Consider the following 15,707-nt stretch of genomic DNA (forward strand, 5'->3'; position numbering starts at 1 on the left):
CTAAACATTTTTATAACTTACTTTTTTCTCTGCTCTCTGCTATAGCCCTGAGTTCAGTGACAAGGAACAGACACTCACTGACCACCCCGTTTCAGTTAACGCTTTGAATAGCTAACACTTGCTTAATGTGAACTCTCTTAACAGACACCATACCACTCTGACTGCATTGTTCTTTTCCCGAAGTGGTCTTTTTTATAGTGTGAGAAATACAGGATTGTTGTTTTCTTTTCTGATTAGAAGTCTTTTGGACAAGATTTACCTAAGGATTTGGCTGTATATTAGACTATATTCGTGTAAGGCCAGAAGAAAGAAGAGAACCCCTGTACTATATTCCGATGGTTTTCCAGAGAAGCAGTCTTTGATGTCCTCATTCGTGTTAGTGAGTGGACTAAATAGTTTCAACAGGTGTACAAACTCTGCTTTGTTCAAACTTATTCCCTATAAAGAAAATGTCAGTAATAAAAAGATGAATCTTGGCACACGTGTCAAGGCCACAGGCGGAGATACACAAATGTGACCGTGTACGTGTAATGCGAGCAGTGGCATTTATGAAAAACCTGGCCTTCCAGTAGTTACTCTTTTCTCTTTCTTTAGGTAGACTTTCAAGGCTTATCACATAACTTTTAGTTCATTCTCTAATACCCTCTTCAGGGAAAAAGAAACCAAGTCCAACAAATAAGATTTTAACCAGCCACATTTTTATATTGAGGTTTCTCATTCCAGTCAGGCCCAATGATTTCTTGTTGTTGTTTTTCAAACCTATTAATTAAATTTTGACAGCATTCGTTCTGTAAGGTATGTTTTTGTACCACTGCTATCCTGCCAGAAGCACTGGATGTGAACACCCCCATGGAAAGTGGGATGTTTGGGATTCAGCCTACCTCTTTGGGACCTTCTTTAAAATAGGCAAAGATGCTTGTCAGCTCTAGCAAAATTATGCTTTTATAGTTTTCTAAACTTCAACCGCTAGACTTCTTCTCAAAGAGCTGCCAACATTTCCCTTAAAAGTCTCGTGACTCCTTGTACATACTGAAATAATCATGTTGGGTAAAAATGTTTCTAATCAGTCATGCACAGAGAATTCTCCTTCTCCTTCCAGTTAGGAACCTGCTTCTTCTCTCAGGTGTTTTAACTCCATTGGCTCCAGTCCAGTTAGCACTGGCTTACAAAGCTGTAAGGGACAATTGCATAAGCTAACACATCGCTGGGCCTGATGCTTTTTGTACTCATGGCTCTTTACCCCCTTCTGGGAATGAAAAGGGACATTTATTTGGTGTTTCTTACAGAAACAATGCCTATAATTAGGTACCTCCAGTGCTGGCTGAGATACAAAGGAACAATTGTTAAATATTTCCGGGAGCTTGAGGAACACGTTGCACCAAGGGCTGGCTTGCTTGCAGACCACAAGCAACGAGGTACTAGACTGTCACTGCCATGCTCTTTTTTAACAGAACAGTATTTCTTCTTGAGTCAGGGCTTGGCTTGGATCCCTGGCTGCTCCACCCAGGCCCCAAGGGCACCCAGAGGCCTGGCTGTCCCTGCCTGCCACCGGGCTCCCCCCACCCTGCCCACGGCCCAGGACCCCATGTCAGGCCCTGGGGCCACCAGCCCCTGCCCCAGCGACGCTGCAGAAGGGCCAGTCTCCAGCTCCCCACAGCCCTGCCCGTGTGCCTGAGACTACCAAACGTAGCCCACCACTGCTGCAAGGCTCCTCTTGACCACACAGAAAATGTAATCAAGGCTGAGAGGAGGAGGACTGCCCCAGCCTTCCCTTGTGAAACGGTGAACATGGGCAGGCTCCTTCCCTTCTGCTGGGCTGGAGAGTGGCCTTTCAGTGGTCTAGAAGTACAAAGCCCACACAAAGCTCTGCCACCATCCTCACTTCTTCACACCCGTGCTGTTGCTGCACCAAGCACAGGAGGGATCCAGATTCGTGTGCCCAGCCATGGTGCTGTTCCAGTCTTGAGTAAAACTTCCAGGTGCAAACCTTTAGGATAGAAACAAATGGTGGCAGAAAGCTCAGCCTGGATCCTGCTCTTCCATCAGTTTTACTGAAGGGCAGCATCATTTCACTGTAGTGTTGGAGATACGCAGAAGAGAGGAATGTGGCACTGGCACTGCCTTTGCCTTTGAAACACCATGCTGCGCAGAGTGCTGTAGAAATCACATCATGACAGCACCACAGGAACCGGGTCTCTGTCTTTCAAAGGATGCATCTTTGCCAAGAAGTCAGCAAATCTGGCCAATCTTACCCACCCCCTCAAAAGTAAGCAGGCAAGTGTTTTCGAAGAGGAAAAGGCGGCTGCAAGTACTTTGTGGGCTGGGCACAGGCCACGAATGCTGAACACAAAGAGCTCCAGCTGGGAGCCAGTACTGCCAGGAATTTCACACCCCCACCCGCCTGCCCTTTGTAACGCTGAGTCGCAGCACTGATGTCTCAACTTCTCACGACTGTGTTTGCCACTGAGAAGGTCTGATTGGAAAGAAATAGGACAGCCTGTGGTAAGAGGTCTGAAATGCAAGATTTGTCAGATGCACAAGAACCACCTGAGAGGCAAGGGATGCCAAAGCGCTGCTTATCTCCAGGCTCTGGCCTCAAGGCTCGCTGTCCAGAACCATCCCCTGAATCCTCCTGTTTCTGCTCCACCTGCCAGTCACCATGGCAGGGCATTGAGGTTGTGGGTCACTCCAGATGCCCTCAAATATTCAAGCCAACAGTTAGAAAAACAATTATGAGACTTCCCCTCCATTCATCCTCTTGTCTCTGCCCACTCTTCATTTCTCTTTCTCCCCAGTTCTTGGGGTGGCAGCTTTAAAGTTAACGTCACACATGCTACTCTTTTCGTCTCCTCAGAGCTTGTCAGTCTGTTTACTCACTGGGCATAAAACTTTTACTGGACACCCATTCTCACACAAGCGTCTCCTCTTACAGGGATTCAAGGGGGCTGGAGGTGCAGATGTGTGTCAGTCTGCTGTCTCCTCTTCACACGAGGGTCTTGCCAGTTTTAGAGGCCAGAGCCAGGTCCATACAGACACATGAAAAAGTGATTATGGCGTGGGCAGACATAGCTTTAAGTTAGGTAGCACATGCAATGGTACAGGTGCTGGAGGCAGCAAGAAGACATCAGTGCAGACTAGTGCTCAGAGTGACTATTAATCCCTGGGGTCCCTGGGGGCTGCTGGTCCAGTTTTCAGCTGCAGTCTGTCATAAATTGCTGTTGACACCAGAGCAACTTCGGTAAAATCTAGTACCTGTGCCACAATTGAGCCTTCAGTCTGTTCTGTAAAAGTACCTTGGAAGACTTTGGTGACAGAACAGTCTTTGTGCATTAAACCTGGAATGTGCCCCAGTGCATGCCAGGGGCAGACCTAGCAGGATTATGGTAGTTGGCTAACGGTGTCTGCAACTACCACTGCCAGACTTATAAATGGAACAGAAATTTAAACAAGTTAGAGGCTTTTTTTTTTTTTTTTTTTTGCTTCAGTCAGCTGGAACCTGAACTGGGCTACATCCTGTCTGGCTTCACCTGCCTGTTTCAAGTATTAGTATTGACCAAAAATACAAGTATAAACCCTGCTAAAGTGTTCTCAGCACAGTCTGGCCGAGATGCTCCCCTTGCAAAAGCAACACAGATTGCAGAGTCTTTTGTTCTGAATCACTCGGGAGCGCACATGCTGAGTAGGAAGGAAAGCTATTGCTCTGAACAGGGAAGAGCCCAAGGTGCCTGTCACCTGAGGGTACAATCACAGGACAAGGTGGTCATTCAGCTGATGTACTTGATTAATCAGGCCGAGTTATGAAAGGTGTGAGCTGGCTTCCTCCCTCAGGTGGAGTGCTTTTGGGAATAACAGTCAAGGAAAATGCTACATCTACAGTTCTTGTGGGATGGACAACTGGGGTAGGAGAAATTCTGTTTGGAGAAAGTGACCAGAAAAAGCCTCTTAGCTGCACATGGAGGCCCCAGTGATGGGGGCTCTTCTTCTAGCCCAGCTTCAGGACTTGCATTGTCAGCCCTACTCACCGCTTTCATGAGCGGAACACAGGAAGAAGGCAAGCTTTACTTGGGAATACATTTAATGGACAGCCAGCAAAAGCTAGAAATGACAAGCTTATCTGGCCACATAAAGGACAATTTTTAACGTTGTAGCTCATGCATTGCTTTATGGAGCTCTGATCTAGCAGGGGAGGGAATGATCTACATAAAGTAAATAAAGAAAACTTGCTCCTAACTCCCTCTAATCTCAAATCCTAAGTTTTTAAATAAAAATAAGTTTTGTGCCCTATTTCTGGTGAACAGAGTCCTGAAACTCTCAGAATTTTATGTCTTTTTATGTCTCCAGTGTCATTTTAAAACTGAGAGGGTAGCATTCATATTATTTGTGGTGTCCCTCCTCTTTTGAATCTGAGATTGTACACCAATAAAGCAATCACTAGTGGAATGAAATCAGTTTGCAGAAGTAGTAGCCAATGCTGCCTTTATAAAACTGCATGTGCTGGAAAAAGCTTTGGAAACAAGATGCAGAAATGGTACGACTGGGATGACATCTTGCAACTGAGTAACTGTGACATAATACAGTCTCCCCATTCCATCACAGACTACGAGGCTGCAACAAGGGGATTTAAACCGAGACCGTGGGGAGCAGCGTGCAAAAAAGCATTCAGGATTTCAGAGTACAGTTCCACTTGAAAGGCAGTATGCTCCCAGACTCAGCATCTCTTTTTTTTTTTAAATAAATTATGGGCTTTCAATGACACCAAGCAATTTTTGGCCACACGCTGTAACAAGCCGTAATAATAGTAAAATTATAGTCATACGATTGTCTGCATATGCCGAGGTCCCACCATCCAAGCAGACAGTGAGGAAACTCTGGTGTGACAGTCTTCAGACGTTAACAGTAAAATAGGGGCAGGCCCCTTCTCCCTTGCAGATACAGAGACGTGCTGCCTTAGTAAAAGAGGGCGCTGACTCAGTGCTTCATCAGAAGAAGAAATACTTACTATAAATCCCTTTTCCAGAAGCCTTTGGGTCACTTATAAACAAGTATTTCCACAGGTGGGAAAGCCCAGGAGGACCAGCCTTGCGTGGTTTTGCCTCCCTGATGGCGGGAGGATCCTGTGCCTCATAGGGAGTCAATTTTGATCTGGAGCTGCCTGCCGCAGCTGGGGCGCTCCCGGGTTTGCCCTCTGATGTCTAAGACAGCCGGCAGGCCCCGGGGGCGGGCGGCGGGGCGCCGACGGGCCCGGGGCCTGCGGGGGCCTACGGTCCCCCGACGGCCGTCGGGGCGTTAATTCGCACTACTGGGTGCCTCCAGCGCCGCCGCCCGCTCCTCCACGCCGCAGGGGGCGCTGTGCGCTCCGTGCCGCCGGCGCCCGGGAGGGGGCGGGTCTGCGGCCCGCTCCACTCTTCTCACGTGGCGGCACCGCCGCCGGCACCGCCGCCCCCTCCTCCGCCCCCTCCTCCCCGACACGCGGTCAGGAAGTCGGGGGCTCCGCTCCTCCGCGGCGGCGGCAGCAGCCGCCACATAGGCCACGCCCCCCCGCTACCCGCTCTCAACCAATCACCGCGCCCGCCTTCGGCCCCGGCGCGCCGACGCTGCCGGGCGGCGAGTTGCGTCTCCTGTTCCTTTAAGGAAGTGCCGGAGCTCCTGATTGGCTGCGGGGCCGAGCGGGGCGGGGCGAGACGAGGGGAGGGGTGGCTAAAGCGGAGCGCGAGCTCTAGCTGCCCGGCGGGTGCGCGCCTGCGCGGGGGCTGGGCCGGCGGCGGGGCTGCACCTGCGGCCGCCGCGGGGCGGGGCGGGGGCGCCGGCGGGTAGCGAGCGCGGAAATGCCGCGGCGGCCGGAGCAGCAGAGGTAGCCCCCGGGTGGCGGCAGCCCATGTGCGAGCCGCGCTCGGGGCGGCAGGCGTCCTCCCCTCCGTGCCCGCCCCCAGCGCCGTGAGCCTGCCCCCGGCGGCCGCGCCTCCGCCCCGTGCTATCTCCGCACCTGGGCCGCGCCCGCCGCCACCGGGAGGATGGCACAGCCGGCGGCGGAGGCGCGTGCCTGCGCCGCGACAGCGGGAGACGTCGGCGAAGAGATGAGCGGCAGGAAGGTGGCTCTCATCACCGGCATCACCGGGCAGGTAACGGTGGGGGCTCCCCTCGTTCCCGGGCTTTCCCCGCGCGGGGGTCGGGTCTCGCGGGCCTCCCGGCGGTGGAGGGGGGGAGACCCGCCGTCAGGCGCCCCTAGGCAGCCGCGACTGAGGCCGCGCATGGGAGCGGTGGCGGCGGAGGGCTCGGCGTGGGGCTGCCGGGCGCGTTCGCGGGCAGCGGCGACCCTCCCTCGCTCCCGGGGGCACATCCCCGCCGGTGCGTTCCCATCCCCTAAAGCACCTGGTAACGGGGCGGCTGTCCCCGTGCCCGGTGCCCGCTTCCCCTCGCAGTTCGCGCCGCCGGCTCTGCGGCGTGCAGAAGCTCCCTCTGACAGCCCTCAGCTGGTTCAGAGGCGGGCAGACCGCCCCGAGGTAAAAGGCTTCTCCGGCCTCACCCACCTGTGGCTAGGGCTTGTTCGCCTGGGGGTTCGAAGTGTTTTTCACTAGGTGTGTATGAGGGGGGGTGCACCGCTTTTCTATCTCGGCTTTGGACTGTTTTATAGTAACCTTTACCAGGAATTCCTAAGAAATCGTCTAAGCCTGTACTGAGATGAGGTGTGAAGTGAGCATCATTGAGAAAGGAGCCACACCTAGAAAAGACAGTACAAGGAGCCAGTGTTGGGACTCTTCATCCTGATGGTCTGAAGTGGTGAAGGTAGCAGTGCGGGTGTGAGGCAGCCTGCAGTCGGGTTTGAACTGAGCAAGCTTGTCGCTCAGAGGGGCTCTTTGTCACCTGTCTCTGACATACTGGGCAGCCATGCATTTACAGTCAGTACCTGCTTTATACCCAGACCTGGGTGGATGACAAAAGCATCTCCCCAGGCCGCTTGTTTTGTATTCATGTGCGTTCATTGCAGTCTCCAATTTTTTTGGCTGTATTACTCATAGGGATAATGATGCTCTCAGAGTCCTGGTGCTTTGAGCAGAAGGTGCAGGAGAAAGGTGGCGTGGAAAGAAAAATCACAGTTTCCCTTGGAGCAACTTCTGCACTGTGAAAAAAAGATGTGCCGGTGGTGAGTTTTAACCTGGTGAGACCTGCAGGAGTGTTGATGTATGCGGTTTGTAGCTTTTGCTGCTACACTCCCAACAGGCAGCTTGGATATTTGGTTGGATTGTTTGTCCACACAGAGGTCTGCATTGTTGTCTTTGCTGGCAAGTGGGTGCTAAAGGAAAGCTGTCCTGGACATGCTTAGTCATATTTGAGGAACACCTTATTTGCAGTGTAGATTTTGCCCACTGCCTGGAAAAAAACTGCTCTGCTTACACATTGCTTATCTCTTGGAACATGCGGAATGACTTCTGCTTGGCAGGTGTATCTTCTGTGATTGGTATAACCTGTTAAGTAGGTAATGTTGTATAGTAAGCATTAATTCTCATCTTAGAATCCCAGTGGAACAGCTTTTTTCCTTTATGGTTTGCATTTAATCAGTGACGGCCTCATACATGGAAGAACTTCTTCCCCTTCAACTGTGACTTGTCCTGGCATGCTTGCAGATCCACTTGTGAGGTGCTGGTGCGGATTGTTCAGAAGACCATGAGCATTGTGGAAAAGTATACATGTCAAAACAAACACGTTGCTCTTTCATTCTGAGACGATTGTAGTCAATGCTTTTTCTTATAGCAGAAGAGCCACCTGACCTTTTGTGAGGGAGTAAATCCAGAGACAATATAGTGTCATACCAGCTTTCATCTGTTATCCAAGAGAACCTGCACTATGCTTTGAATGTTCACCTGTTGTTCGTGTTTTACCTCATTATGTCTGTTCTTACAACACTCCTTGGTGCGCACTGTTCCTATGGGTTAGGAGCTGTCTGCCAATAGTGGGCTGAGGAAACCCCTCCAAGCAGCTGTCTGACAAGGAGCTGTAACTATGTCTGCGAAGAGGAAAAACTAATAATCTGTGTATACTAACATTTTTGCTTGATGTTTATTTTTAGCAAGGGCACAGTCAGAGCTTTCCCAAGGACTACTTTGGTGCTGTGTGAACAGTCTTTCTAGTTTGTTGACAGAAGTACGTTTCTCTTCATCAAAGATAGTAAGTTAGAGGCCTGTAGCTACAATGCCCTTATTCTTTCAGTAATGTGTTCTCTATGTTATTTTTTCTATTTTCAAAGCAGTTCTTCCATCTTATTTAACCTTTGTCAGACGTATTATTTAGCGTTGGAACGTGTGGAGAACCAGAGCTAGTAAAGGCCTGGGATACCTGAAAGCTAGCCAGTGAGGCTGGGTGCCTTAGTGACAAGACTGTACCGACTCTTGGCTTAGGATGGAAGTTTTATGTTGAGGGTAGCCTCTTTTGGGGTCCTGTAGTCCTCCATCATTTTGAGATCTGCTGCTAGGAATCCTTGTCCCTCTTTTCTTAGATGAACTTTAAAGAAAGTCGCTGTAGTACTTGTTCCTTGCCCCTATTTCACTCCCTTTCTTTATTTTTACGTAGTAGCTTTCGTTTTATTTGGAGAGGCTTCACCCAGTAATGGGAGACCTGGATTGTGTTTCTTACCTGAGAATAGGCAGACTTGCATGTCCCACCTCCCGGGAGAAAGTCCTAGTGCGGTCTGTTTTTAAACTTAATTACCATGTGTAAAATGTACAGATATGCTGAAGTGGAAGCTAGAGCTCAGGCTTTGTCTTTCGCAGGTAGTTACTTTAATTACTGGGCTAAAGAGAGTTGGTCCGTTTCACATTCTTCCTTGGAACTGGTGCTCTTTCAAGGTGGGAGAATAAAGGCTCGGATCCCTTCAGACTGAGGAAGGCATAGAACAGAATCAGATGGTAAATTCCCCTTATTTAAACTGGGCCACTTCTGCTACAGCAAATTTATTTTGAAAGCGAGTTGGCACGGTTGCATTGTGTAAGGAACCTGCTTTTGTTTGTGTGTGGCCAGTGTAGTCTGAGAGTCTTTGCTGAACTGAGGCCCCGTAGTGCCTGGTTCCTAGAACAAGGGTAGGTGGGAGAGAAGTATTGAGCTAACTGGGCTGTGACAATTTTAGGCAAATGTAGAGTTGTGCTTTTGTCTTTAGAGTATTCTTGGGCCAAGCAAGGTGCTGCTTGAACTGTAGCAGCCCTTCCTGAGTTGAGATGATGCCACAGCAAGTGTGCTTAATCATAGCGTTGAAATCGGACAACTCATTTTATTTTTCAGAACTTCTGTATAACAGTGAACATCTGGATTGTCCATCTTTTCCACTGACAAAAGGTGGGATTTTGTTTCTGCTATGATGGAGAAAGAGTTGAGCTCAGGTAGGGCTATATTTTGGCAATGGGGCAATTGACCAACGATGCAGCTTTTAACTGAAATGTACCATGAAGATATGGCACAGCTGTAACTTCTGATTTTTGGACTTCTAATGGGATTCATAAGACTTTACAGGATGCCAGAAGAGGATGGGCTGTCTGCACAAGTTCTTCTGTATAGTGAGTGACTGGTGGCTTGTGCCGTGTGCCAGCTTACTGCACCAGTTAACAAAACTAGTTCATGTGGCTTGCTTCTCTTCTAGATACAAGATGTTAAAAGGACAGGTCTCTGCGAGGGTGAATGTGTTACTGATAGGAAGGTGACTTTGTGACCTTTGGCCAAATAACAGGAGGAGTTTGCAATATGCATGGTGAAGCTACGAAGGAAAACAAAATCCATAACTGTATGGTCAGGACTGAAATGGCATTCTGGCTGCAAGGGCTGGACCTTAGTCTCTATAAAATCAAAGCAGATGAATGAACCTCTACAAATTCTGCATTTACCCTTGGGGTTAGAGTGAAATCAGTATCATTCTACCACTTGCATTACTGATAAGAGACTCTAAGCGTGTAGCCAGTGGTGTTGTATACTCCTTTTGCAGTATTGAGATTTCCCTTATCTCCTTTCTCACACCACAGCAGTGGGATGAACCACGCTTCACTGTTTTGCTAGAATGACTTCCAGAGCGAGGCAGTTGCTGTGGTTGGATGGATAAAACATTTCTGAAGTGTCATGTAGGTATTGGTCTGCTGGTAGGCTACTTGTGAGTAATGCATAGCACTTTTTTCTTCATTTAAGGAAGAGTATTTCAAATGAAACCAAGAGCTGTTGTGTGTATTAAAGTGAAAATATTTTTTACAGAACTAGAATGTGACTCTTATTGGAAGAGTGTTTTCATAATGCAAAATAGATGTGCTGGACTTTTCAAACTTTGATACCTTGAAGAATTATTCTGTAAAAATGGGAGTTTTGAATCAAATACCAGTATAACTAACAAATTTAATTCTGCATATGCAGATATGTCTTGTCTCTTATTTGGGGAAGCTACTAAAGCAGTATACTTTGACAGCATTGTTTTCTAGGCACTGTGATTAAACATCTGTTAAAGTTGCATTTAAATACCTCTCCAGAAAGTCCGACCGCACTGCAATTAGTCTTTCTGTACGCTGATGCTTGTAAGAGTATTTAGATATTTGACTTCTTGGAGAAATACCAAGAAATACTCTGGCTGAGTCTAACTACGAGGTTATATGTTGATGTTTCTACTTTTCCCCCTCAGTCACTGGGTTATGAGCAGTGAATAATGTCTATCTTGTGTCTGGTGCTGTCCTGCTTTACTTGGAGAGACAGTAAGGTAAGTTTGTAGACCAAGATCATTCAACAGGCACTTACAAAGCTCAGTTTTGAATGAAGCAATGCACTAAACTCGAGTGTCAATACATGGCCAGAGGCTGTTGCAAATTGTAGATGAAGAAAGCCATTGTGTTTCTGCCTTGTTGAGAGCTCTTGCAGCAGCAGTACTAGCACCAGCTTCTGCTCCCTTGCCTGCAGTTCTGTCAAATTAAAATGCCATTTGGCAAAACTTAAGGTAGCAGCCTCAGAAGTTTCAGCCAAACCCTAAGATAGCATAAATACGACTGACAAGTGAGTGTGCATGCAGAAATGCAAGAACATTCTCTTTAATTGGTTGATGAAGGTAGAATATGGACTCTGCCTCTGTCTTTCTGGTACCAGAAGTTTGATCAGTTGCTTACAGCCTTTGCTATTCCTGTAACACACCAAACTCCTACACATGTGTACTGCAAGTTTTTTGCAGGTGTTAAAGTTCATAGTTTGAGAAAGGCTAACTATTGGGGGGGGGGGGAAGATACTGAGAAAGCGAGGTTTGCTGTTGTGAATTGAGGTTAAGCTGTTTTTTAAATCTGGCTGTGGAGGATGAAACCAAGCAAGTCCAACCAACCAAGACAGACTCTGTAGGGCAAACTACCAGTGGTAAGAGAACATGACTCTGCTTAGTATTTAAAAAAAAAAGTAACGAATAGCTGGTATGGAGCGTGACTATAAAACTCTCTGACACTGTGACTGAAAACTTGTTTCTTGGAGAGGAGTTGTTAAAGGAAACATTAAACAACTTTTTAGAAAAGCTTCTTTTAAGTGTTGTGATCAAGTGGTGAGGTGGGGATCTTTGTCACTGGGGAGTGTGTGTATACCTGGAAGGCAGATGTAGAGAAACATAGCCTGTTGCACCAGAGAGAGGACATTAATTTGCCAAGTAAAGGATAAAATCCAAAGGATTGCTTTTCTGCATAGAAATAGGAGGATAGTTTTTGCTGAAACCAGCTAAAGCTAAATATTACTGCTGCTGCCTTTTCATTAAAACAAATATTGTCTGGTTTCTGGCTAAAGCTAAATATTAGTATTGCTGTCTTTTCATTTAAACAAGTATTGTCTTGGTTGAAACCAGGTACTCTATTTCAGTTGCTGTCTCTGAGTAGCCAAGAGTTCTCTTGAGTGAGAATTTCAGATGTGTTGAACATCCTTATCTTAGTTTGAGGATGCAGAGATGTAGGAACACTAATTGGGGCACAAACTGAAATACAAGAAACTTCATTTAAACTTGAGAGGGGGTGTGTTGTTTGGGGGTTTTTGGTTTTTCTTTTCAATGATGAGGGTGGTCAAGCACTGGAACAGACTGCCCAGAGAAGTTGTGGAGTGTCTGTCCCAGGAGGTATTCAAAACCAAACTGGACATGGCCCTGAGCAACCTGCTCTAGTTGACCCTGGCTTCAGCAGGGACCTTGGACTGTGTGATCCACAGAGGTCCCTTCTGACATAAACTTGTATGATTCTGTGAGTCCTCCACAGTATGAGAAGTTGAACACCTGCAGGTTGTGACAAGATGGCATAAGTGGCTTGTTGAAAACTCTGCAGCAAATGCATAGTGGTTGTGGCATGAAACCCAAGCTTGTGTAAAATATAATTCCAGGTCTTTCCCTTTACAGGATATAAATAAGAAGCATTGCTATCAAGTTTCATACAAAGCTCTTGAGAAAAAGGTATTTTATTGAAAAGTAGTATAACACATACTGAAATGGGAGACTGGAATATTATCTGAAAACAGAGGTCCTATTTTTAGAAAGATGCCTGAATTTTGATTGTCTTGGCTCCTCCTTTGATGGGAGGAGGGTTACCAGGTAGTCTAATTCAGCTAATGCATTGACCTCTTACCAAAGGAATCTATAAGTACGTGGTCCAATGCTTTACTCTTTCATCTGTGTTTCATACTCTGTAACAGTATGTGCAGACTGGTGGGGCTTTTGTCTTCTCCAAGAATTGGGAGTCCAGGACATTGGCTGCTCTCTGGGCCTGCTCGGAGGAGCCCAGCTGTACTCCATTGACTTTCAGAATTGTGCAGTTAGTGGTGGTGTTCGAACATAAGTGAGCTAGAAGGTATTAATGGTGAAAAGTATGACTGATACAGGATTAGTTCATGTGTGTCTTGATGTATTAACTTCCCTTTTTTCTTTCCATCTTTGCACAGCTTTGCTCAGTGTTTGTGACTGCCAGTGAAGTCTAGTCTCTGGTTGCTTACTGGAGAGGGAAGTTCTGGTAGCCTGGCTCAGCTAGCAGGTATTAACTTGAGGACCAGTGCAGGCAATCTGATTCCTTGTGTTTGAACAGGATATGTACAGGATGTGGATTGGAAAACATTGTGAACAGCAAGTGAAATATAAGGTACTGTATACTGTGATGTGTACCTGCTGTGAAAGTAGATAAAATACTGAAAAAGTTCCAGGAAAAATAAAATGATAAAGTTCGTGTTAACGGTGCTAAGATATGAAACAGATAGAAGCATGGTACCCAACTGGAGTTTGGGAAGCTGACTTCCTCCAAGCACCATTTCTCATGAAAGTTTCTGATGTTGTGGATAGCCATAGGCGGCTATTGCCACTGCTGCCCAGACTGACAAGGAGAGCAGAATATCCCATTGCCAGCAGCATGCTACTTGCTTAGTCTTAGGGTTTTTGGTTTGTGCGTTTTTTAATTTAATGAAGATTGACTGTCAGTATAGACAGAACCTGTATTTCTCTTTCCTAAGTTTTTAAAGAGTTGAAGCATCTTCTCTATGTACCTACAGTCAGTCCAAACTGAAAGGTTTTCACAGGAATTCTCTTTTCCTGTGACTTCATCCTCTTCCACTAAGTTTTGGTCTTTTCTCCTCTGATTGTCTCTTTCAGATCCTTTTGGCTGTTGAGCTTTCTGCACAAGGGAGTCAGTTTCTTAGAAAATAGATAGCTATGCAGAAGGACAAGGAAAATGGAGTACTTAAACCTGCTGATGGCCTGTGTGAAGAACACATCAAAGGTTACCACTCTGAATCCTGTAATCCAAGGAAGCTGAATAAAAGGTTTTTTCAGTGCAGTTGTGATCCTGGTATTCATCCTAGTGGTGCTTCCTGTTGCCCACACCTTGTTTCTCTGAGGAGTACTGAGACTGAGTTTCTTTGCACTTAGCTATGCTTTCCTTTAGTCTGGGAGGCAGGACGTTCTTTCCCTCTTGACAATTTCTAGCAACTGTATCCCAGCTTCTTCAGACTTTTGGGTCTGGAGTAAAGTCCTGATTAAGTATCTGTTCTGACAAATTTGTCAGGTCTGCTGCTCCTCGTACACTGGAGCACAACTCAGGCTTATTTTGGAAAGCATGGTTTCCTTGAAGCACTAGGTGAACAATGACACAAGAGCAAGTCAGCAGTGTGGTAGATGTCTAATTTCCTCTCACAGGTGTCCGCTCTCTCTTGCTCTAAATCTCTTCTTGCTACTTTGGTTGCTTTTTAGCCAAATAAAAGATTTTTTTTCTTAATGTTCTTGTCACCTCCTGCTTTTATATGAATCCACTGATTGTTTTTTCAGGACCTCAGCTAAGGAATTCCTTTGGGTCATATGTATATGAACTGGGGGATGCAGTTATGTGCAAAATTTTCAATTAAGCAAAGCTATAGGAGGTGAGGTGAAAGACCGGGGAGAATTCCGCTCTCCTCTAACTTTTACTGGAAAGTCCCTATAGCTTGTTCCATTTCTAGGGTGTGCACAGACTTCACAAACTGAATCCATAATGAAGCTTTTGTAAAGCCTGCCAAACAAGTTGATGTAAACTAGCTTATCTGTTGTCACCTGTGCTTTTTATGTGTGTCATTAAGCAACTGAACTTCCTCATATGCAATGTAAATGTTGCAACAATTTTTCTTTTCATTCACTCACAGATACACACAAAGTAGTATACCTAAGACAGGAGGTATACTCTACAGGAGTATTTCTTGTTAAAGTCTCTTTTTAAAAAAAGGAAGCATGAATTTTGCTTTGTAACTCAAAAATGTCACCTGACAGTAAGCAAATTAAGTCTAAGGACATGTCCGTTGACTTTATGATCTGGTTGCAGTTAGTTCAGTGATAAATACCATTGAAGAGTATTTGATACTGTATCCTGAGACAGCTCTATTGCATTGAATAACAGTACAGCTTGCATTGGTCAGTTAGAAGTTGACAGTATCACACCACTTTTGTAGTGATGCTCAGCTAAGTACAGTGATCCAACAGGTATGTCAGCCACAAAAATGTACTTTCCTTGGGTGTGGGATGCCACAGATACTGGCTTTTTGAGAGTTTCCAAATAGATAAACTAGCTTGTGCTGTATTTGCTGTGCTTGAACACCTTTGAAATAACAGGAAGAAAGTATGCTTGCTCTGGAAAAATCTGACTAACAAATATAGTAAGATACAGTCAAATCTTATGAAAGGTTTCTGCAGGGCTTTGCTTTAGCTGTCATTTGACCCACTTATTGCTGCTTGGAAATTCTTTTCAAAGGAGAATTCCTACAGCCTGTGGTGAAATCTAGTGCAGAAGGAAAAAAATTTGTCATGTTGAATGTCTAGTTGAGTGCTTTTTTTTTTTTGCTGTAATGAGAAGATACGTTGTCTCTGCTGCATATCTGATACCCACATAGCTATTGAATATGTACCTCTTGGCTTTTTTCCCCTCTTCCAAGTTCCTGAGGAGATGATGTTCTTTGAATGTGTTATGTATATCACATACAAATCTCTAAAGCTCCACCTTCAGGATAGTGCTGAAGCATAAGGTAATAGATATGCTGTCAGGTCTACTTTAACTGTTCTTGTGTATTCATAGGCACTTTGATGTAGCATGTCACCATACTGCCAGAAGACTTAAACCATACACCACCCCCCACCACCCCCCCAAAAAAAAAAGTCAGAAAACATGTAGCAACTTGAAAAGAGTAGACAATTCTCTTATTTGTATCCTATAATGTCTGAACCCATGCCAGAAGTA

General features: G+C 46.2%; 1 protein-coding gene across 1 annotated transcript in view; it reads left to right on the top strand.

Moving 5' to 3' along the window:
- Positions 1–5,846: 5,846 nt before the first annotated feature.
- The window catches only part of GMDS (GDP-mannose 4,6-dehydratase), a 430,502-nt gene continuing 420,641 nt past the window's right edge, over positions 5,847–15,707 (top strand). Inside the window, exon 1 of the mRNA XM_076330453.1 lies at positions 5,847–6,119. Within this exon, the coding sequence (XP_076186568.1) occupies positions 6,012–6,119 (108 nt within the window). The 5' untranslated portion in view covers positions 5,847–6,011. The remainder of the gene's footprint in view (positions 6,120–15,707) is intronic.

Source organism: Aptenodytes patagonicus, chromosome 2, assembly GCF_965638725.1.
Source record: "Aptenodytes patagonicus chromosome 2, bAptPat1.pri.cur, whole genome shotgun sequence".
In the NCBI taxonomy this organism is placed as follows: Eukaryota; Metazoa; Chordata; class Aves; order Sphenisciformes; family Spheniscidae; genus Aptenodytes; species Aptenodytes patagonicus.